The sequence below is a fragment of the Xenopus tropicalis genome, chromosome 1 (assembly GCF_000004195.4).
Source record: "Xenopus tropicalis strain Nigerian chromosome 1, UCB_Xtro_10.0, whole genome shotgun sequence".
NCBI lineage: Eukaryota > Metazoa > Chordata > Amphibia > Anura > Pipidae > Xenopus > Xenopus tropicalis.
Window position 1 is genome coordinate 151,226,581 of NC_030677.2, and position 25,942 is coordinate 151,252,522.

At 37.5% G+C, this 25,942-nt stretch overlaps 1 protein-coding gene across 1 annotated transcript in view; it reads left to right on the plus strand.

Moving 5' to 3' along the window:
• Positions 1-517: 517 nt before the first annotated feature.
• rtn4r (reticulon 4 receptor) overlaps positions 518-25,942 on the plus strand; it is a 95,704-nt gene continuing 70,279 nt past the window's right edge. Inside the window, exon 1 of the mRNA XM_002932103.5 lies at positions 518-1,239. Coding sequence (XP_002932149.3) covers positions 1,218-1,239 — 22 coding nt within the window. The 5' untranslated portion in view covers positions 518-1,217. The remainder of the gene's footprint in view (positions 1,240-25,942) is intronic.

Here is a 25,942-nt window from a genome sequence, read left to right on the forward strand (position 1 = left end):
GTGCCTGTCACCCCCTCCCCGTTGCGCCCTAGGCACAACCCTCTTCTGACTACCCCTAGTTCCTGCCCTGCAGAGCAAAAGGGGCACATTTCCGCTTGCTGCAAACTTCTAAGGAGTGTGCACAGATGCTAGTCCCTGTGAATAGAGTTAAGAGCGATTGAGATTGCTGAATTGCAAATTTTTCTTTATTTTTGTAGTTTATTTTTTTGCAAGTTTTACATTTGCTAAGATTATCAATCATCTGAGACTGCAATAAAAACAAAATCCTCTTTTCCAGCCAAATGACGGTTTAGTATTTAAAACATAATGCTGTCGCAATATACTAAAAACCTTGCCACTTTCCTTTTGTTGCCATTGACTTTATTGTGTAAGTGCAGTAAGTTGCACATCTGTTGAGTGTTTCAATCAGCCTGCCCCTGCAGAGCCCAATCCTGTGTGTGCATCAGCCACATTGGATTCTATTTGCTGTCCAAAAAAAGCTGTTTCCTAGAAGGGGAGGCAATTAATGTCATGCAAAACTCAGTCTGCCTGGTAGATCCCATGCTCTGACTGTGCAGCTCACTCCACCAGCTCTGATTTGCAATGTTTTTCATTATCCCAGTTTGTTTGCCGTTTCTGTGTTCGTTCCCTCCCATCTGGTCTCTCTGTCTCTTGTAAATCGGATCAAGCCTGATTCCCCTCACGTCAAACCACATGATCCCATAAAACATTCATCACCTCTCAATCCCTGATCCAGCTCCATAAAACATTCATCGATGCTTTTCCTCTCGCTGCTTTTCCCATACAGTAGAGAGGCAGGCGAGGATCAGTGATTTCAGCACAGTGTCTGACAGCCACGGGAAGCTCCCTGCACGCTGGAGCAGTGTGGGAAACACTGGGACTGGGACATCTCATTAATAACACTTTTCTCTTCTTCTGGTGGGGATTAAGTACTCATTAGAGAAACAGTTATGATTCTGCAAAATGAGGAACAAACAATGGATACTTTGAATGGATTCTGTGCATAAGCTGGGAAGATTTTAATACATTACATTTGCACCTCCAAAGACTGAAGGAGACTGCTGAATGGGGAATTTTCTTTGCAAGATTTCGTTTTTGGAGTGTGATTAATTTTTTTTTCTCTAATAAGTTTGACATTTTCTGGGATTGTCATTATTCTATTTTCTCTCCCTATATTCTGAGCCTGCGCACTGAGGAGCATTTTAAAGAACCTAAAAATGAAGAGAATGCTTAATAAAGGTAGGGTGCTTTAATGTATAAGTAATGACTTGCTCTCTGCTTGTATCTGATGGCGTTTGATGATTTTTGTAGGTGCAGTCTGTGTATTCGTGACTACTTTGCACTGTCCATGCTACTAATCCATAGGATGCTCGTGGGATATGTATTTGTTTTTTTATTATTTTGGATTATTCTAGTGGGATGTGTGTTGCATAATCTGAATTTGGGTTACTTACCAGATAGGGAGCATAATTCTATTTGTTTACTTTTTCTTGCACGAAAAATGACTCCCCCAAGTACTTTGGTTTCCAAAAGGCTGAATATGTATTTTATTTCATTGGTATTATTATTTTGTGGAGGAGACTGCTGTGACTTACTTAATGCAGAGGTGCTACAGTGGTAAGAAAACAAGCCTGATTATAAGATAAGGGTTTCTAAAATGTCTTGTTGTGCCCTGCTCCACACAACTCGAGTGCAATCCACAGCACAAAGTAGGTCAGGATTCCAGAAGGACGCTAGGCTTTTCCATTTGGGAGAGACGTTCTGTTTCTTGCAGTCTATCTATCCCCTGGGTGCTTTTGCCTGTAGTTCCTTGCTTTATGTAGCATGATTAACTTGTTTTTATGTTTGATGATCCAGCCTGGGAATGAAATTATGCCATGCAACACTTTCCTGAACATAGCCGATAGAGTGAGGGAGTAAGTGGCTTGTTTTGTGTCGTGTCCTCTACGACTACTTTTAGCCATTTTTTTTTTCAGTGTCACACAAATTTTTGCAGTTCGGGTGCTAAAAAAGAAACTAGAACTTGCTAATAAACTGCCTGGTGTCTCATGCATAAAGATAAGGGAATGCTGGATATCACATTGCTGTATGTCTTTAAATGAATGCATTACTAAATAAAAAGATGGTAAATTTAATGTATTTACTTTCAAAATTCTGTATTCAACGGGGGAAATGCCTCTTTTTCGAATGCAGAATTAACAGCTTTGTGTTTGTCCATACAATATAGGTTTTATTTGGGAACCTGTCTTACAGACATAGAACTGAATTTCATTTGCAATATATATCCCCCAGATTTGCAGACTGAAGCCTATTTCTGATTTGATATCTTACAGATTAGGAGTTCTGCAATTTTGTGGGTTATGCAATAGTTCCCAGTCAGTGTACTGTAGGGCTGCATATTCAACCTGATTGATTATGCACAAGGCAGACTGTGCACTCAGATGGGCAGGATTCAAGAAGTCTGGATGGCTGTAATGTAAATGCACTGCCTAAATAATAGAGCCAACATTGACACGTGCCTGAAAGTTGAATTTTGTAGACGAGAGACAGACTTCAAGGATTTCGTCTATGCTGAGATGTCGGGTAACTTGTAATACAGTAGTGATATATATATTTGTGGGGGGGGGGGGCAAAGGTGTATATGGGTATATATATATATTACTGTGAGTGTACATTCAGACATACAGTTATGATTACTGTGAGTATACATACAGATACAGACATACAGTACATACATATTATGACTGCTAGGATGAACATCAGGAAAAGATGGTGTGTGTGTGTGAGAGAGGCAGGGAGGAAGTATACACACCTTAACATGCAGCACTTTAATGAGGCATCAGCCTTCGTTGCCTTTAATAAAATACATGCTCCATTAAGGCTTTTTAAATCCATCTAAAACTTTACTTTGCCTTTATTCATTATTCCAAAAATGTGCAATGGAGCTGGAATACTGTGTTTATTATTTTATGGTATTATTGAAACCAGACAACAGAGCTATACAACAAATTAAGTTGCTACGTGCCCTATATTTAGAGAGTCATTAGGAACTCATTTTTGAGATAAGTCATTTTGATTTCTGGGTGTAAGGGATTAAGTGGTAACAGGCTGGAGAAGCCTCCAGAACCTGCATTTAGGCCTAGGGCATGTTACTCATCACCATTCAATACATGGGGGTGTTCTTGGTGTAATTACACTGTGGCCATTCAGTTTAATGTAGCTAATATTACTATATTATTTCACTAATTATTTGCTTTCAATGTTCAGCAACACATTTGTAGTCCAAAAGAGCATAAGACACCAAATGAACATAGGTATCTTCTTCATTTAAAGAACTACAACTCCCGACAACCAGTGCTGTGCCTACTGAGAGAGCAGAACATTTTTATCTGCAATATTTGTATTCAGATTGAGGGGTTTCTTTGTGTACCTCCCAGAGCTACTATGTGCACATTTAGCCTATATGCAGGTTTTGTGCATACAGCAACAGAACAGACTTATTAGGAATGCTCTCTGCCATGACTTGCATATAAATAACAATATGCTATGAATGTTAAGCGTTCGCCCACACTGGCCTGCCTGACTTCATGTTATAATGCTTTCTATTGAACTTTAATTATGCAACATTTCATATTATTGATTTGTCATTTGTCTGTATGAAAAGGAAATGGGACGTCAGATTAAGAGTGCTGGGTGTTTGAGTTTATAAGTAAAGCTCTGTATTTTTGCTATATGTGTGAACTAAAGCACAGTGACAGATTTTCCAGGTCTTATTTATCACTTTCTAAGTGCAAATGAAGCGCTGTACTAATAATAGTCTAAGGGAAGCCTGCCCTTTATAAACTTCAAGGTTTTTCTCATGTTGCTGGTTAAATTGTGTTCCAGTTGCAGTAAAGGCTTTATTTATGATTCAGTTCAATGCTTTTTCTGATTCCATAACCTAGCATTATCAATAAGGCAGCAAGAAAGCCAGCTGCAGGGGAAGTCTCCCTAGAGCATATATTAGCAGTTTGACAGGGCAGACATAGTGGGGAGACCCTTCTTTCCTTTCTCGGGTTTCCTTTAAAGGTTTAGTTCTTCAAAGCTGTTCATGCACACATATTTTTTTAATTGATTTATGATGTTTTATGATGGAACTAAATCATTATCTATGGATTGATCAACCAATATGGATAAACAAACCAATCAATGGCCCAAATACCAAGCTAGCCAATAAATACACAGGTATGTGACCAGCTTCATTAATGCACCTTTCCAATGCCTCTGGTGGGTTTACTGATTTACTATAAATGCTGGAGCAGCACATTTTTACATATAGGCAGCCTCAGCCAGTTTACCATTATCTTTTATTTTTTTTTAATTGCCCCTTTATCCTTGCACGACTTTACTTAAAAAATGTGAGTTACATCAGTGAGCCACCACTTGTATATCTGGCAGAAATCAGGGCTTTCTGATTTAATATTAGGGCAGTGTAATTGGATGCTATTTTACAGATACTAGGTTAAATGTGATGGGGACACAGAGGACACTGTGATGTACTTTTGAAAGTTTGAGGACAAAGGTGTTCAGGACACTGCTGATACTTTCCAGTGCTTTAGGATTTCTTCTGGGGTCAGATAAGCTGCGGATCAAAGCCTTTAGGCCCTCCATATTCCGTCAATGACTATAGCATTATTACTGGGGTAAGTAAGATGTCCATATTACACCAGTAAAACATTAGAATATTTTACATGGTATATTCTGCCCTCCATTCTCTAGCTTAGCTACCTGCATGTACCCTGTGGCAACTGAATCAATGACTAGCTTTCATCTTATCATACCTGCAAAACAGTTTAGGCAAAATAATGTATAGGCCTACAGCTTAGTGTACTGGGAGCTGCCCTTAGTGGGATCCATCTGTGTTAGACACCTCTGTGCTATGGGCTCCCCAGAACAGCAGTTAAACCTAGATAAGGGTGAGGCTCCTTAACTTCCCAAATATTATCTTTTGGCTGTGTAAGCATCCCCAAGCAGCAATAAGAATAGTGTCTGGGAAGGAACAATGCTTGCTGGATGTCATGTAAAGTAGGGCATGATGGAAACTGCAGTATTAGGTACTGCCTAGCCTGCTGTATAGCTAACAGCTAGTATTTACAGGTAGTAGGTGTTAATGGGCTATGCCCTAAACAACCATATCTTGTTTGAAAAATACAGACCCTCAATTTACTCCTGGTTGTGTTTGTGTTTTCAGTTAACCTTAAGGAAAAGATATCTATATACAAAGTCCCTGAAACAGATGTACCTTACATAAACTAGAGACATACAATATAATGTATGATCAATAACATGAAACCTATGATTACCTTTCAAGGAAATAATAGTCAGGACAGCAACCTAATCCTTTAGCAATAACATATTGCTTAGCTGCAAGACCTATAGACTGTATGTCCAGGCTTGACTGGAGTTTGGGGATCAAATTTAACTGGTTGCTGCAAAAAAGAACAATGTTGAATGTTCAGTCCCCAATAAACAACAGAAGCAGAATATCTCCTTGCTCACTGGTGCGTTTTCAAGTACTAATCGCCTGTTGGGAAAGTGCACCGGATGCAATTATCATTTTATCGTTAAAATGAATGGAATTACAATTTTGTACATCATGCCCCGTGCTCAGTGAGCTGCAAAATGGCAAGGTAACTAAACACTCAGAATCTCTCCATGTGTCATTGCTCTTGTAAGCTGTGTTCTTTTATCTCTAGTCTAAACAAAGCCCCACCCTGTCTACTGTATTCAGTGGAATGTTAGAAATAGATATTTTTCAGAGTTTGGTATGGATCTTGCCCACCTAGGGCAGACTGGTAAAGGAATGGCATGTTTATAAGTGAGCTCCATTGAGGACTGAATGTTCGATGCTCCCTATCTGTTACTGCTCCCACACAAATATAACCTGCCTTAACAAAGGCATCCTAATAATCAAATAACCACACTGAACACAGAATCTTGTGGCAAATAAGAGGGACCAGAGGCCGCAGCTTTATTAAGCAACATTTAGAGTAAGTCTCCTCCACCAAATGCGGCCCAGTTAACACACATGTACGGTTTAAGAGTATCCACCAAGGAAGATTCCCTTTCCCTGTCTTCTTTCTTCTCCTTCTACCCCATGGTGGTCCATGGCAACAGGTTTCCACACAAGCCTAACCGTACAATCACAGCCTACTAGCCTGGGCATAGCCCCCACCCTCTGGCGCTTTGTCTGTCCTACAGCATTCCGCTGCTCTGCATTCTGATGTACATTAGGTAACTCTTGCTAGTGACCTCTGGCCTGTTAAAGAAGACTGAAATCTGTATAACTTCAAAAAGGGGCTTGGGAGGATGGTAAAAAACACAAAAGCAAAAAAGTTATCTGGCCCATTTCCTCCCATCATCAAATTTTAGCCCCTGATAGCCCGCTCCTTTCACACCTTGGGCCAAGGGACTGGGGGGGCAGCTCCCAGGAGCATTCAGCACCCCTTCCCCTGGCAGTCAGTAACATTTAAATCCCAAGAACAATAGGCCTCAGGGGCCTCAGGGGCCATTTTGCAGCATCTTTAGATCTGTTTTACTGTATTTCCTCTGCATATGCCATAATCATTTTCTTAATCTATCAGCCAAAAATACGCATTGCTGTAATGTTTTGGTGGATGGATGGAGAATGTTTCAACCAAGTTGGTCAACATAGTAGCTCCCAATACCTTATATAACTGGAAATGTCCCCACATTGCACCATCTATTTAAATAGATATAAAAAAGATAAACTGCATGAGCTTTAAATGAATTTACTTCTCATACTTTTTTTTGCTATTAGTTGCTTTCCAACAAATGCACAGATTCAGAAGTGCTTAATAAAATACTGGGCCTACCATGGCTCAGTAGTTCTGCAGTGACGGGCTTTACAAAACAAGAATTACAGAGCAGATTGGACGCCTGTGTAAATCAACTACAAGCCGCTAAACATCTTTCCAACATGAGGTTATGTAAACTAATTTGCGATCTGACATGCAACGCTAGGTTAAATAACTGAAATCGGAGACAGGGCTCTTTGTTTTAATACAGAGAATTAAAACAACAGATGTTGAATATAGAATAAAAACTCCTTAGTGGGGGGCTTGTAATTTTGTGGGTGTATTTGCAACTGAATTGCACCCTCACTTAGGCTAAGTGCACATCGTTTGGAAAATCCTGATTTGCAGAAAATATAACATAGACATAAAGCTCTCCCAATAGAGAGCTTAGTGAGTTGGTTCTTTTTCAATTTCCAGCCCCCTGCTAGAGCAATAGGGGTCGCTGACAGACCAGGACCTGGAAACTGCCTTCTCTGTATGAGAGCAGGAGGGCGGGTCAAGACGTGTGACTGCCACATTAATAGCATGACACTAGTTAGCACTGCACATAACATACAACATGCAAGCAGAGTAAGCATCAGTTGGTAAGTACAGTGCATAGAAAAGCAAGGACATATGGAAAATTATGTCGTTAAAAAATCTATACATATGTGGATAAAAAGACCTTGTGTGTGCAAACATTCTGCAAGCAAATGACTAGCACAGAAGCCTGTTTTGCACATTAAACAACAATGAACACAATGCTACACTGGTTGCAGGGTAAATGGCTTAGCCTTTATAGATTTCCTCAATGTTTAAAATCACTTACAGTGCATTAGACAATTCCATTCAAAATTATGTGTGACTGTAAATTTGCATTATGCATGAAAAATGGTTTAGAAAATGGAAATAATGCACAGCATGTCAAACCACTTGGTTTTTATATTGGAATTAATCAATCTTTTATATTTGTATTGCCATCTTTTAAATTGTAGCTGGATTTGTCTACAAAGCTATATTGTGTAAAAATCCCACTGGCATTCTTTATCCATTTATCTGGCCATTGAAGCCACCTAGTGTTCCCAGATATATATAGTAGTCAGGCAATGTGCGCTTTGTACTGTATGTCCTTATTATTGAGCTATCACTGTTTAATGCAATAAAAAACCCAAACAATGATTCCATAAATTGCATTCAATTACATAGTAATACACTTCCACCAGCAGGTAAAATAACAAGGACGTGAGTATGCAGTATGCTTGTTAGTAGGTATGCATTATATCATTAAAACTGCAGGCTTAATTTGATGTTTACATTCTCCTGAATAAATTAAATAAAGTATTCTTCTCTCCTCAGAATCTTTCATTCCTATCATTCCACCATGCATTTCTCATTACTGATACAGAAAGAGCTGAAATTTAATTATGTTTAATGATTACTTAAAGGATCACAGATTTAGCAAGCAGTCATTGCCTGGTAAAGGGAAAGTTTACTGTTATGAGTGAAATGTGGGGGTTAAAAATGCTCAAAACAGAAAGGAAGGTTAGAGATGTAGGGGATACAGATAGCGTGAAGGGAGGAAAAGACCTTAGGGAAAATCCTATTAGAGAGCAGAGACGAGTATTGACATGAGAAATCCTCTGTTGCTTGTCTGAAGGCAGAGGAAACTACATGGAACTAAATTAGTGTAGGGTTCTGGTGGGCTTCTTTCCACAATGGTAAGCAAGGGAAGCTGGGAAATACCGCCTTCAGTCAAAACCCTTATAATTTAGACAGTGCAGGGCCCAATGATTTATTATATGAAATATGATATATTTGTTAGTACAGACAGGAATGGTATCCACTTTAGCACTGGTAACATGCAGTGAATGTTCATGGTTTAAAGGCCAATGCCTGCCCCATGATAACATTTAGACTTGCCAGCTACTCCATCAACAAGTTCCATATCATCTGCTTATTTACATCCATATAGTCCAGTAAGCAGGCTCCACTGATATTGGGGTCCTTCAGGCCCCAACTGGGATTCAAAATAGGCCCTGGCATAGTACACAGAGGCCCAATCAGCCCCCCACCAGCATAATAAATAGTTACTGTCTATGGCATCTTACAGCAGCCCCTCTGGCATTGCCCCTAAGTAACTAAGGATTTTCCTGCCGGCAAAACATATGCACCTGTATAGCTGCAGTCTACCTACACCGTGGGGACCCTGAAAAGCATTTATTGCAAATAATATGGCCCCAGTCTGGGGGCAGATAGGAAAGGTACCTTGCAAGATAAGCTGGTTGAGAAACACAAAAAGACAAAATGGGAAGATGGCTTAGAGTGTTTGAGGTGCAAGACCAAGGAAATGAAGTATCATAGCAGCTGGAAGATTTGCGTTGGATTTCTAAAGATCACCCTTAATGATGAAGCAGCAACAACCAGTCATTGGGCAGGTGATAGAGAAACAATTGTATTCTTAGCAATTAGAAGGAAATTTTGTTTATGAATATTTTATCATGTCTGATGGAGTGGAACTGAGAATCCTTTCCATTTGGATATACATACACACATACTCTAATACTGCTAATGGAGAGCCACCAAGAACTAAGGAGAGATTGGGATTGTCTTTCTTTTATCCACTGCTTTCTAAATTTGCTATCTCCACTTTTTAGCAATACATGCCTCGCCTCTCTTCCATTGTTTGACATGTTTTCTTTTCTTCTTGTCTCTACCTTCTCATACTTTCCATTTCCTTATTCTTCCTTTACTGTTTCCCTCTTATATCTTTTTTGCTGTTTTCATTTTCTTTTGTATCCTCCTTTTCTCACCTCTACGTTCTCACTATTCATGTCCCTAGTTATATTAGAATAACATTCCCAGTCATTAGGGGATATTCATGACCCTGGGCAGGGTCGGACTAGGGGGTGAAGGGCCCACCGGGGCCCGTGCCCATAGCCGCCCATATGGCCCGCGCCCATAGCCTCCTCCCCCAGGGGCCCCCCTAACCCCCCTCGCAGGGCCCCCCACCCGACGTCCTTCCCCAAGCATGTAAATTTAACGCGTTGGAGCAGGAGCGGTCGGGCAGGGGGAGCGCCACAAGGGTCGGGTCTAGTCCAACCCTGACCCTGGGGGACAGAAGTACAAGAGCACTAAGAGGTACAAGAGTATGCCCCTTAGTGCTCATTTCACAAGTACTTTTGCCGCCTACCAGCTGCACTCTCCACTGAGTGCTGGATGACAAATTTGACACTAGGTGCACAAATCAGCACCAGGATGCACATCTCAGCCCTGCAGACCTGCTGCTCAGGAGGGGGGGCACCCATGTACTGCCTTTATTGAATATTGAACTTTGCACACTGGGTCATAGTAAATGACCCCTTTTGTGTTCTCTCAACACAATAGGGCTCATTTACAAGTGCAGATTTCAAAGTTGCCATGGTTTTTTTACCCACAATGCAGCGGTTTCCCCACAATTATTGTAGGAGCGCCATGGTTATGCATCGGACACAATTGCGGCAGATACCTTAAAAGAGAAATCTCAAAATGTCATAATTTCTTAAGATGAAGTCTGTGTTATGTTCTCTTCTTTGTTGTCTTTTTTTTTTTTTTTTAAATGTAAGATTTAGAAGTGAATTTGTATTCTTTTCCTTCTTTAATGTTTCCCAGTAGCAGCTCAGTAAACCAGATCAATGTTTTTAAACTGTTACAGTCTAATACATTAGCCCCTACTGAGCATTCTCTTGGAGCTTTACTAAAGTCTGCAATAGGGCAACTGTTATAACTGATACATTACTCTAAAGCTTCTAAGAAATGTATCAGATATTAACTGTTTCGACTGCTAATCTATTTTACAAATTTCAAATGATATGAAAGAAAATGAAACAATTTCATTTTAATACCCAAATATGAGAGAAATGTTAGAAAATAGCAACAGAAAAAGAGCCATTATATGAGGTTAACAGTTGGAAAATACATTTTGTGAAGGTAGATTGCCCCTTTAAAATTTAGGGAGAATGTAGAAGATGGAAGATGAAGAAGATGAAGAGGATTATACTGCCCACCAAAATGATAGAAGTACTTGTATTACACTGATACTCTATAGTGTTTTTGAACCAGGTCTTTCTTAGACTCTGCGCACGGTGTCCTCTGAGAATATAAAAATATCTGCACAGCATGGATGATGGACAAAATTAGCTTTTTGTAATGAAAAGAAGAAGCAATACTTGTTGGCTGATATAATATAAACATGTCCAGTTGCCCTGTTGACCAGATTTCAGTGTCCCTGATTACCATATGTACTTGGAATTCTCGCCCTGTATTAGTTGTACTGGCAGATACATAAGATAGCTTCAAGAAAGGGATAGGTTCCTTTTTAGCAAGTGAGGAAATACGGGGTTGGAGTCAGGAAGGAATTTTTCCCCTCAGGCAAACTGGTGATTGGGTTTTTGCCTCCCTGCTATCAGTTGGACAGGTTATATATTGACATTAAAGGTTGAACTTGATAAACATTATTATTATTATTAACATTTATTTATAAAGCGCCAACATATTCCGCAGCGCTGTACAATAAGTGGGTTTCATACATTGGACATACAGAGTAACATATAAAGCAATCAATAACCGATACAAGAGGTGAGGAGAGCCCTGCCCAAAAGAGCTTACAATCTACAAGGAGAAAGGATTGAGACACAAGGTATGGGAATGGGCATGACCAGAGTTGTGAGAGGTGTGGCACAGGGTATTGCTAAACTAGATTAGGGTAAGCCTCTCTAAATAAATGTGTTTTTAGAGATCTCTTGAAGGCAGAGAGATTGGGAGAAGGGGGGCAGCCCTTGCAAAGTCTTGAATGCGAGCGTGTGAGGAGGGAATGAGAGAGGAGTTGAGGAGCAACATGTCTTTTTTCAACCTATGTTCCTGCAGCAATAATTAATTCTCTCCAAACATTATTATCTATGGGAAGATTTTACTACTGGGACTACATAAAAATACACTAGGAAAAATACCTTATGAGGAAAGGATATCTTACAGTCTTCACAGCAGTGTCCCTTGTCCACAAGGAATGCAGAAGATCCAGTACCAATCTCACTCCCTAACGGGTGCAGGAATAACTTCTCAAACAGTCACCAATCTTTTATACTTGGCCTCATATTAAGTGCTAATACCAGAAGTAAGACTGTGTCCAAAAAGCTAAAATTTAGTATTTGAGCAATATCCCTACATTGTGTTTTATCTCATTGTAATTTGACTAAAATGAGCTTTCTCTTTGTCATCCTTCTGTAATGCTTTGCCCATAATTTCTATTGCTCTCTATTTTACAATCAAAAGAGCACACATTTTAACCATATTTGAAGGATTTTGCACTTGCAGTACTTGGTAAATGGTGTTATCCTTTCAGTCTTACACTAGGTGGCTGTCTTGCCATTTTTCTCATGATAAGCAAGTTATGATTTTGAAAAATAATACAACTCATTATAAGGTAAAAATAAAAACCGCCTGCACAGTGAAAATATAATAACCTACATAATTTTTCAGATCAAAACAATCTGTGGAAATATCACTTCATCCTTACTATTTTACAATCCACACCCCCACGCACACACTCTTGTTAGTATCATATTTAGTGATAATACATGCAGCTAATTGGCTTGATAGCCTAAGCATATTTGGAGGATCTTGTGCTAAATGAGATCCCATTTCATTTTATATCTGCAGTTTTTTCCACATTGCTGCAATGTACTTGAACTCACAGATGAAGCAGAGTTTACTGATGTAGCTAGCATCCATGGCAAAGCGCACCCACAGTATTCATTCAGTTGGTAAAAGGATGTGGATATTGGATGCTTCAGTAAGGTTTGCTCTATTCTACACACATTGAGCAATTGATGGACATGTTTTAATCAGTGTGTTACCCCTGTAAAAATGGATACTAACAATTTTGAGGTCTTGGGGTTTAGTGGAACCTTACATATATTTTTAACCACAAAATGTCCAGCATTCCATGTTCCACTGACAACCTTTGCTGGATGGTGTAGTTCAGTATAACCTGAAGGTCTCCAGGTTAACCAATAGCAGCATTGTTTATCCAAAAGGTAAACATTTTGCCCCCAAAAAATCCTTGTTTGAAGTTACAATCTTGCCACTTCAGAGACTAGGGATTATTAGGCTACATTCTGTGACCCCTGGGTTGTTCTGCTTCTCGCAGTATGCAGGTCCAGGGGATGCTCTAGACCAGTGATCCCCAACCAGTAGCTCACCAACCTCTTGGATGTTGCTCCCAGTGGCCTCAAAGTAGGTGCCCATTTTTTGAATACTTGGCTTGGTGGCATGTTTTGGATGCATAAAACCCAGTGTAAAGCCAAACAGAGCATCCTGTAGACAGCCAGTCCACATAGGGGCTACCAAATAGCCAATCATAGCCTTTACATGGCACCTCCAGGTACCTTTTTCATGCTTGTGTTGCTCCCCAACTCTTTTTACATTTGAAGGTTGCTCAGGGGTAAAAAAGGTTGGGGATCCCTGCTCTTGACCCAAGCTCCCCAACAGTGTCAGTATGACCCAGGATATTATCTAGACCAAAATATTTTGATGGGATGGAAGAAATCTTCAATCCCAACCTTATAACATATAAATATCTGTCATTGCCAGATATACTCACACAGTATACAATGTGGAAGGTGAGATTTAGATTACACTTTCTATTTTTATCAATTGCTTGCACCTCTGGCACCCCTGGCACCTCTTTTGTATTTGTGCTAATGTCAATGTGTTTTGTTGCATTTTTTACCAGTGGCTAGGTACATCTTTACTGTGGCTAAAGACAACCATCTTCTGCCTTTCTTACATGTTGAAATTGTATGATATAGTCATGTTATCCGAGTATTCAAGAAATGGTTGACTGATACACATAATGGTTATAGAGCTGTTATGACCACCATATATATATTGTGAGACACATGCAGACATCACCATTTGTTGGAAACTATCTCATATATCAATATAGCAATTTATCTGTTTAATGTTTCCCATCAAATGCTTTGCATAGGCTGAGAAAGTCTGTATTGGGGTGTCATAACATGAGATGGAATGGATGCATTCATTTTCATATTTAGTAGCAGAGGGAAGCTTCAGGCAAATTACCTGTAAAATAATTTATAAGATCTGTGTTTTTGTTGAATCTAGTTTTTGTGTTCAATTATTTTATGAGATTTCCTTCAAAATGGCTAATTCTGCTACTCAGCCAAAAGAAAAGTCTTAAATAATGGGGTTATTTAATAAAAGGGGAAACATTTGCTTCGTCTTGCTGCCTATAGCAACCTGCATGTAGCATTTACTAGTCACCGGTTTTTAAAGAAAATGTCTTATTGGTTGCTATGGGTTACTGCACCTACATATGGGGTTTAACGTGCTGCTACTATTCTTAGATATAAACTATAAAGCCATAGAAATAAATGCAGTTAAATAGCTAAAATGCATAAAGCTGAATCATGAATTAAGCTTTACATGGAATAGATAATGTTGTTTCCTTTTTCTCTGGAACTGTACATTTTGTACAACTATCATCAGGAAGAATAGGAGAGAATGAAACACATTTCTCTAAGTGGTATACAATATCTGAGATAGTGACAAAGGAGTTTCTATATATACATGCATGGTCAGAACTATTTTGGGATGTGATGTGCAGTGACTAGATATCATTGTGTTCCTACATTGGAATTACAATATTGAGCTTTCCAGAATAGGAGGAGTGATTCAGTGTAAGTCAAGCCACAGGGCTAACAGGCTAAACACAGGTTTGGTTCCTGTATCAGCTGTCTGACCATAAGCAATTACTGTGCTCCAGGCACCAATTGTGTAACATCAGAAAGGCAGATACTTCTATGCTGGAAACCATCCGTGTACAACACTTTGATAAGTATTGCATTGCACTCTGTATCTTGTTATTATGATAACTATGTATCTGAATCTTCTGTGGCATTTAAAAACCTGTGTGTGGAGTTTCCATGTTATGTAGTTAAGAAAGCTTTCTTGGGCATTTTAACATATTAATAACTAACTAAAGAAGATAAGATACTATAACTCCATATGTTACTCATTTTATACAGATAATCAATCTCTGCACTGCAACATTTCAAATAAACAGGTTGAATTATAAGGTACCCCTATTGTATTTGCACTGTACAAGCTCATACATTGTATTTATTTGTTATAAATGTATACTTACTTTCTTTTGGAAATTATGGGCCAGATTCAGTTCCATGAGAAAACATTTTTTTTGTTTATTACATGAAAACTTATACTCCAATCAATTCATAAACAGTGACGTAAGTTTTTCCTCATTGAATTGCATCTGGCTCTATGGGAAAATCTGGAACTGATTTATGAGAGCATCAAATTGAATGTGAATTATGCGTTATAATATATATATTAACGGAAGACAGTGAAGGGGAGCCACTTTGGTGAGTTTTGGTTTTAAAAGGACTGATCTAGGAAGGAATTCTTGCAAAAACACCCTGTTATCTATGCTCATATAAAATCATAGGGTACATTATGCTGTTCCTTGTCAGTGACATGCTATTACCTTACTATATAAAATATTTCCTATATAAAAGACAAGAGGAATGTGTACTCTGTAAATGATATCCTTATAAACTGTATTTAGTCATGTCATGAGTTATAATCATTTCATTGTCATGTAATTTGTTTCACATGACTGAACCTTGTGTATTATAACAAATAATATACACCCTGTTGTAAATATAATATTAGAAGTCCCCTCGGAGTTCCATTACCACTCAGCCTTCAGCCTTGTGCCTTTATTTGGTCATGGGATAAATTAGCGACTTATAATAGCATTATATTTTACAATAGGGCATACTTTATTCATACTGTAAAATATATGCTTATAAGCAGTGCTTAGTGATGTCATCGGTCACACTTTAAGTGATGTCACTTGCATTCCATTTCTACTTTATTTAGCATATATCTCTTTGGACAGCATAAGTTATTTTTGTAGCCCAATAAGAATTAATGCTAAATGAAAAAAAACTCTACAGGTTAAATGAACGCAGCATTTAGAGGGACGTAGTTTATCGTTTTCTTCTGTTCTTGCTACAACGTGTACGTGTGGTGGTGCCTGAGTAGCTGTTACAACTGGGCCTGGCTGCTGACATTGTACAGTACTTGTATACATATTATAAGCTTGCTCTGTAGGCAGGACATTAAAATAATTCTCAGAATCATATATACAACAATAACCATGCCCTGGGCAAGGTGGCTGAACTCATGGGCTGAAAAGTTCCCATTTTTCCCTGACAGTTTATTCAGTTGTATGCATACACTGCTGGGTGCTAATGAAAAGGCTAACTGCATAATGTAATGAATCATTGTATGCAACACATTACAGTTACCAAATATGTTTGTACTGGTAATTAATGTGTTTTTGCTACTGAAGACCTTGTAGATTCAAGCAGCCGACACAGCAAAAATACCTTATTATGAAACCTGTACTGTTCCATAGATATGAGACTTTTAGTGCAGTTTGCTCATTCTAAAATGTTAATTGCCATTTAATTAGCAATTGGTACAGGTATGGGATCCTTTATCCGGAAAATTACCATCTCCCATAGACTTTATTATAAGCAAATAATTCAAATTTTTAAAACTGATTTCCTTTTCTCTGTAATAATAAAACAGTGCCTTGTACTTGATCCCAACTAAGATATAATTAAACATTATAGAAGGCAGAACAATCATATTGTTTTTATTTAATATGTAAATTATTTTTTTAGCAGATTTAAGGTATGGGAATCCAAACTACGGAAAGACCCTTAATCTGGAAAATCCCAGGTCCCGAGCATTCTGGATAATAGATCCCATAACTGTATTACAATAATTAGTAGCATAAATGCAACTCAAATACCTTGGCACATTTCACTTTCACACTTGTATTTATTATTTTACTGCATTTTCCAATAATAAAACAAAGAATGAAATATTCCAGCCATTTGTTTGCTTTGTTTTGGCTGAGGTCTTGAAGACAAGCAGCATTGTGAGTTTCAAAAGTTGACTTCAACTCTGTGTTTTTCATTAAAAGGAATCTGATAACCTGTATCTTTCAAACATTTTTTCAATAAAAGGAATGTTGTAACCTGTATATTTTAACCTTTTAAGCCTTGTGGCTATAAACTACCTTTAACATAAATTCATCCCTTTCATATTGATTTTAGTGGCATCAAAAGCCCCTCAAACACATAAACTCTGCACTGTGCTCGGAGCCTGTGTGTATTCCTAACTGTATACCAGCAGCTCTCTGCAGGTTATCAGAAATGTAACAAAATCCCTTCTACAAAGAGGCATATTGACCTCATGCATGCTCAGTTTATACCTTTACTGACTGTGTGTGTCACTGTACTTGTTGGCTTCCAGTATATCTGTATGTCTGTCTTACTCTGGCTGAGACTGAGACCCATAACTACTGCATAGAGCTCAGGCATATACAGCATCTCACTCAATAAGCTGTGGCTGGCCTGTATGCTAGTTTCTCACACCTACACCATACTTTTTAAGCTAAATAAGTTAACTGCTACAATATTTATTCCCAGTGATGTCTAAACTGCAGTTCTCCAACTGTTGTTTAACTATGATGCTAAGTTCCCACCTGCTTAGAATCACTATTCCATTCATGGCAAACACCTGGTATAACTGGGACATTTCCAACCCTTTTTACAGTTTTATCTTTTACAGACCATTTTCTTGATTGATCAGACATTAGTGCATCATAAATAACCAATTCCTTTCTATTTTCCTTATGTTTCAAATGTACCCTGACCCTTTAGACTGTAAGCTCTTGCAAGTAGGGCCCTCTAATCCTATTCTTGCTCTGTTAACCCTTGATCGTTACATTTTTGTAAGATCCCTGCTTGTTACAAATTAATGTAAAGCTCTGCTGTATTTGCTAGCGCTATATAAATAAATGATGATAATGATTTGTAATGTAGAACAGACATATCTCTAGTGGTTGGATCACCATTTATGATTACTTGTATGTATGTATATCTTTATTTATAAAGCGCTACTTATGTACGCAGCGCTGTACAGTAGAATTCATTAATACAGACAGGGGGTTAAAGATAATGGATAAATACAAAAGAACAATTCTTTATATCTATCTATTTATCTATCTATTGAGAGAGAGAGAACTATTGAATTAAACATAATTAATATACATATTTAGGGTACATATAGAGAATGTACGTTTGACCAAAATCTTTACACTGAAAATAAACCTTTATTGGCGTAAAACTGCATTTTAGCTTCCCAGGTTGCAAAGTGGCTTAAGGGAAATTTTTGAACAGTCTGTGAATGGATTACCTGCTAAATACTCTTGCAGGGTGAAAACTGAAAAAAATGTGGAAAAAAACATGACCTTTTCTTATTGTTGTACAAATGACAGCGTCAAAAAAACCCAGAGATCTCTAAAACCACGAAGCAAGGAAAGATCAACCAGCTGCCAAAAGGACATCGGCCATTGACTTCGACATGATCTCAACAGGTTTTAGTTGTTGTTATTTTTGCTTTTTGCTTTTGAAAACCCACAAATCATATAAAAAAAATCAAGTGTTAGTAAATTTCCCCTTTAATGTCAATGCCAACGGCTGAAATTATGGTCTTATCCCCAGAAAGGGTAAAGAAATAGAAGGCAAACTTTGGTCCTGTTATAGCAACTAATATCAACCATTAAGATAATTTTTGTTAAAAACACCTAAGTAATAAATGTTTTCTGCCCACTGGTTGCTGTGCATTTCTAGAACTGGAGTACACTTTGCCCCAGCCTCCCCTCTCCGTGCCGTATTTTGCCAACAAATTTCAAAATGCATTCTTATCGCTTTACCTCTGTGTGAATAATTGTGCATATTGCCATTTTTTCAGCTTAATAGAATAAATCCTTTGTGCCCATTATAAAGCAAATGCATCCCCTGTAATTATTCAAGTGGCAACTGTTATTGCTTTACTGCACTAATACAATGTACAGACCAATGTACAGACTCCCCTCTCTGCTTCCTTTTTTCTATTAAGTAGAAAAGTGCCCCTCTTTGGAAAGCTGGCCTAAAAAAAGTTCATAGGTGCCATCTTTTGGATCTTCGGATCTAATTCTTTCTCTTCACTGACGGAAGGAGCTTTCTGCATAGTTTGAACTGATCCCAGACTAGTTCCAACTGCACATGCACCAGAAAGCTCAAACTTGCTGAAAAAATTCCAAAGACCTAGAAGATGGCACCTGGGAGGAACCCTGTGCTACTAGGCATCTATAGGTCATTTTTCCAGACAGGGACACTTATGCACTGGGGAATAAACCTGGACATTGAGGGGTGATGAGTGAGAAGCCATTTTTCAGCAGACATTCCCAAGCTGTTTTCCTTCCATTACATTATATAATTCTACTTTGCCAACCCTTGGTGAATGCCCCATTGAAACAAAATTGAGGTCATACTGCATCTACTTCCAGCCAGCTACTAAACTAAAAGAAACACTGTGGAGTAAAGTAAAGAAATAGTACGCCTGAAGCCTGGCTTATTCAGACTTTATAAGGGAAAACATAATTGTAGGCACTGAGATTGGCTGTCTGGTGGCATCATTCGGAGTAAGCAGGACAGGCTAAAGCTGAACAATCATTATTAGTTATGATTTTCAAAACAATTCAGCAATTAAAGGTTGACATGTTTCACACACATAAATAAAAAATATACAATGTAAATTTGTGAAAGTGATTTATTAAATATTTACAACAATCATTACCCTTTAAATTTGAGTATTTTCCATCTAAGACAATTTAAAGTATTTAGTATTAATAAAATGTAAAAATAGCTTTTATTCTTGAGGATTTTCTATGCAGTAAGCTTTATAATTTATTTACAGTATATTCAGGGTTATATTGTATCACAATATCAGCTTTACTGCACCTTAGTACCACCCCACCGTGTTAACTCTATTAAACTATTACCTTGCTCATTTGCCATACCCCCTCTGGTGCAGCCGGCCTCATTACACACAACCCACTGTGGCTAACCCTTAAGCTCACAGCAACCACCGAAAATAAAAAAACTGAAAAAACAACACATACACAACTATAAAATACTCATAAAAATCATGCATAACAGACATTTGTAGGTGCTACTGGCAGTTTAAGGGTACTGCAAACTTGGTGCATTTGGGAGATTTCAGCAGAGCCAAGAAAGCTGCAATATAGTGCCCAATAAAGTCCCCAATAGGCTTGCACTGAAATCACCTGAAATCACTTGTTCCTGTACTTGTCATGCTATAGTTCCCTGAAAAACAGTACTGGCACATGTCCAACAACTATTGACTGGCAAGCACTGGCACAAGTAATTGTCAGGTGATTTCAGTGTAAGTCAAGGGTGCTATTCCGGAAACTTTGGCACATCTTGCAAAGCGCCAGACAGTTCCTCATGTGCCATGTGCCTGATTGTGATTGTGTGGGTGGATAATATATAATAATAAATATAAAATAAGTTTTGCTTTCAATGCACTTGTCATATATAATGAGAAGGGAGAGAGAGAGAGCTGTGTGCAAACATAACTTGTAACTGTCAGGCTGTCACTTAGCAGTAAAGCAAGTATCCATTAATGCATGAGAAAAATAAGAATATATTGACAACCTAAAATCATGAACAAGCAGCAGAAAACCATAGGTGTAAAGGCAACTCTTTATTGCACTATACTTAATTTAGATATATGCGGCACATATATGATAAACTGTATTTCCCTGACATTGATACATCACTGAGACTAAATGAAACCATGAGTTACAACAGTGTCAGTGTAATTCTTTTTTATTGGCGTTATATCAGGTTACAGGATATAGATAGTCCATATGCCAAGCTTTAAGAAATTGGTATAGATTTTGGCGAGGCATTGAGATAGATGTTCTTCTAATAGCCAATTATACCTCACTCTTTACAGTGATTTATGTATTTTATTATATATCAGTATTTATTTATGACTTTACACATTATATTTTGTTTAGCTCCCTGTATTTTTAGTCATATCCAATGGCATGATAATCATTAGAATATTATTCTTTGAAAGACTCCAAAATTGTATAGTGGGAAATTTTATCCTATCTAGGCATGTCGTGCCCTATTGCAACCATGGTATTCCCTAAACTCCACCCATTTTCCAGTGTCACTCCTTTTTCAGTTCATGGCAAGGGAGAGCGCCACCCAAAGTAGGGCAGATGGAAATTCCTCTTTAACCACACTGACCTGTACAGCCTCTGTATTACAGTGTAGATGAAAGACTTTTGGGAAAAATATTGCAAATAATCAGTGTATGATAAATCTCCTTTAATATATATGTGGTAGAGCTCTAAATCTTATAGTACTGATTAGCTATATTCTGAATAAATATTTGTCTTTTATCAGACAAATACAGCACTTTTCTGGATTGAAAACTCTTCACAACCACACAATTATTATTTTGTTTAATTTAATGTATTTTAGTGAAAAAAACATTATAAATATGCATCAATGTTTACTTATTGTAACCAGAATCAAAACTATGCTAGTTAGTAGTCTGTTGTAATTGTTGGGATCCCCAATTCTCCTATGAAAAAAAGGTGCTTATAGAGATGTCCTGTTTAGGTTCACTATCGTGCATCCATATGGACTACTACCAGGACAGAATCATATTCACACAACACTACATAAAGTTACTCATAGGTGCTCTTTTGAAATCCCTCTGCAATAATATTGAGTAATATACGACCAAATTGAATGTTACCCACCAATAATTGCTATAACAATGACAAATTGACTTTCTTCAGTACAGAATCAACTTCCTTTCCCTTACACAGTAGTACAAAGATGACCAACAGACTCAGGATATATGTTTACAATACATTTAAATCTATAAAACTTTGATGTGGTAAATATGGCTAAAAGGGAGGTTGCATTCTCTCATATTCTTGGTATTCTTGGTATCTTCCATCTAGACAAGTAGCCATTCAGCAGTTCCTCCAGTTAGTTTATATGGGCTAGTCTGTATGGCTGTATGCACATGCAGAAGTCTACATAGTGGAGAATAGACTGACAAAGGGATTTATAATAGATTACATTAACATCCTGGTGGTGCTTACATTTGTTAGTAAACCACTGTACAGCTAGTAATACTGTAATTTAATATATGACTTTCCCAAACATCATGGAGCGAGCATAAGTTGGAAAAATCTCCCACACAGAAATGTTTAGCTCTGTAACGAATATTGCTATTTCCTTATTTAAGTATTGGGGGAGATTGCTAAGGGGCATATTTATTATGCTGTGTAAAAAAACGTTGAGAAAATTTGCCACACATAATTATGCCATGCGTAAAATCTGGTGTTCGGAAGACAATGTTCTCCATTTATTTTACATAGCTTTTTACGCCATTTTTTTCAGCGAATTTGTTTTACACAGCATAATAAATATGCCCCTAAGTCTTATGGTACCATAATTGGTGGACACGTTTTATTACTAGTCAATTACATTGTGGATCTAAAGTTACAGGAAGACTTACAAGCCATATATTGAGGTGAAGGAGTGTTAAACTATAGTTTACGCTCACATTAAAAAAAAAACAGTGGGTTTAATTTATGAAATAGAGGAACAGACTAATCACAAAGTTGCAAAGATTCCCTGTTTGCCCAAGTGATTGTGTCTAATAAATAATAAAATAGATTTGTTGAAATTATACTTTTTAGTTAATTTATGAGTTAAAATTATTATCATTTTCTCTTTTGTGATGGTTTTTGTTATTCTGACACATTCTCAATATGGAGGGGGGACAGGTTGGGCTGGGCTATCAGTACAATGTATCAGTATGGCAAGATTGCAACATTTTCTCCAGAGCTCAAATGCCAAATCAATACAGTTCTTGAATTCTCTCGCAAAAAATAACTTGGTAGCTATTGTGTGCTCTGAATAAATACATCATTTTATCGATCTGCTACTTGAGCTCAGAATAAGCCAAAACATTCAGCTGGATTGTGGGAGTATTTGCTGCTAGCATGCTAAATATAAATAAAATAATGGGGGAGTGATCTGTAATTAATTTTGAAAGTTAACAAAATATCTATTCTATGTAAAATGACCTGTTGTATCCATATATGTTGTGGTGTTAATTGTGTCTGCTACCACTGCATCTTCATTTTTTAGTATACAATGTCAAGAGAGGTTATGACACGAGGCATTCTTATTGCTGCTTTTATTTGAGCCTTGTCCCATAAAGGATTTTTATATTACAGTTATATGTTTCAGTTTTCTGGTAGCAGTAATTAATAATTAGTGGATACATTGACTCTTGGTGTCATTCAGTGCCACAAGGCTTCCAGACACTTTCCTTTTATATGTGTGGCTTGTATGCTTTAAGACCTCTTAGAAAGAGACATTTTGTAAACGTTAACTAACCATGTCCAACCCTTCCCAAAGCCCCCATTGCACTACCCAATGGCAATGACAACTTCTCCTCAATCAACATTTCTATATTAATTAAGTAATTTCCCCTCTCTTGACCTTTGCAGTTTCCAAGATACCATGCAGTAGTTTCCCTTTATTTATTTATTTTGTTTCTTGTATTAGTACTTGAAATCTAGTAACATCCTTTTTATGAAATGGTAACCATTACTGCACTCTATACTCAAGGTCGGAAAAACACAACAATAAAGCATAAAGGAAACTCAGAATGGCACTCTATTTAGTGGGACATTCGCAGGAGTATTGTATTTCCCAAGTGCATTAAAGCTTGCATTCATCAATACAAAACCACATCTGCCATTATGCCGTGCAGACCACTGGTTTATCTAAAATGTTACTGGCTTGCATAATGTGTTGTCTGCAAACACAGAGAAATCATTTTCTTTGCCAACTTCAAAGATAGTAATGAATACATTAAAAAAAGGGACCCAAGGAAAAAACCCCTGAGATAATCCACTTACAACATTGTCTGAACTAGAAAATATTCCATTAATCACTACTTTATTCCCTGTATGCTTCATTCATATTCCTGTCCAATTAGTTGGCCACAAGCATGCAATCCCACAAGCTTTACAGAAATCTAAATAGATGATATCCTCTACAAATCCAGGTTTAAATGTCTTAGAATTTCAACAGGGAAAGCTATTAATTTGTTCATTTTATATATCCATGCTTGTTCAGGTATAATATTGTTATTGAAACTGTATACCAGAATACAATTTCTAATAACATTTGTAATAGCATTCCCATTGCAGAATGTCAAGCTTACAGGTCTATAGTTTCCTGGGCTAAAAAATATATTTATATATTTATATATTGCCAGATCTGCAATTTGTCTTTGTGACATGTCTGTTCTACTTGCTACTTGTACTATATTTAGAGAATTACATGTATAACATGTTCTCTTAAAAAAAAGAGGGCCCCATGTCTGAAAAGGAATAATAATAATAAGGCATCAGAAAAAGCTGTTTGGAGAGGTTTCCCCATAAGTGCTAGTTTTCATATAACATTCATATATAAATGATTTGTACCCCTTTCAAAAAAGTTGCTCTTTGTGCCTTTACATTCCTATGCCTCTAATGTTACAGCCCTTGAGATCCATATCTACATTTTGCAGGTCAAGTATTAATCAAATATTTTCAAAATGTTTCATCAGCAGCACATTTTGCAGAGCTTTTGTATTAATTTATAACAAACAAGCGTCTTACAATAGTTTTAACAAGCAAGAGTGACACTGTAGAGAAGTGTTTTGTTTTGTTTTTTGTTTTTTTTTTTAAATATATATATAATAAATATGTCTCTTGGTCACAATGCCAAATGAGAACACTATTCCTTTAATGTGTTCTTGGTAGAAACTTGGACTATTTGTGCAGATCATTTTTGGGGAGGAGGTGGCACCTGCTTAATACACTGCTATTTGCCTTCTTTTTTAATTAGTTATACTCTTTATGGGATATTAGATGCTGAGCAGTGATAAGCGATTCTGTCCCATTTTGTGTTGCCAAAAAATCTGCAAAACTACAAAAAAAGTTCGAAACGGCAAAAAATTCACCAGCCGCGGGTCTTTTGTTGCGCACAACTTTTTATTTACGCGACCATGCCTATTTTGGCACAACCATGCCCATTTTGACCCGACCACATCTATTTTGATGTGACTGCAACTTTTTTTGACGCACAGTGGTTTTCTTTCGCTGCAAATTTTCGCGAAACAATTCCCCAATGGCGAAATTCGGAAATTCGCTGCAAATCCATGCCTGGAGAAAAAATTCACTCATCACTAATGCTGAGCAAATCATTGCTACCTTTTCTATTTTCCTTCTCCATTTGTTTTAAAAAATGAGTTTCTTAGCCGTTATTTATAATTGGAGGGTTGCAGCATACTTCCACATGATTTCACATTTTAGACCTTTTTTAATTCCATGTGGATCTCTATAAACAAGTCCTTTTTAATAGTCACTTTAACCCCTATAATGAGCAATGAGCTTAGTCTTACTACTGCAATGGTACAAGCCTTAGAATATAGAAATACTGTATCTGTATGACTTCTAGTTATTTTCCAATGATTGCTCTTGTCTGGTCAAAGGCCAACAGTCATCAGATAGCTAGGGAAGGGGAAAGTAGAGGGTCCTGCAGAGACAGGTGGTGTCCACAAAAGAAATCATTGGCTTATTTCTAGGTGTAATAAAAAAAAATGGTATTTGTAGAATAGCTTAAATAATAGTACATCATAATGAGAAATGAAAGACAATATCTATGTATAATACTAACTAGTATCTTTAAAAACAGATATATAAGACTCTGACCTGTGGTGTCATATAAACTGTATAAACTAAGCAGGCTCATCTTACTGGCAGCAGCTTCCTTCAGGGCTAAACTTGGCAGCAAATGACCTCGGCAGCTGGAGAAATAATGTATAGCATTAATGTGCTGTTTCTTTTTATGAAATTCACTCTCAAAATGAGATCAATACATCTCCTGAAAGAGTCACTCCTAGGAGATGGGTGCTGATGGTTCTTTGTGTTGCATTATGTTTCTGCTGAATCAGTAATATCATTAATCAATATTTTTATTCATTTTTTAACACAGACAGCGATG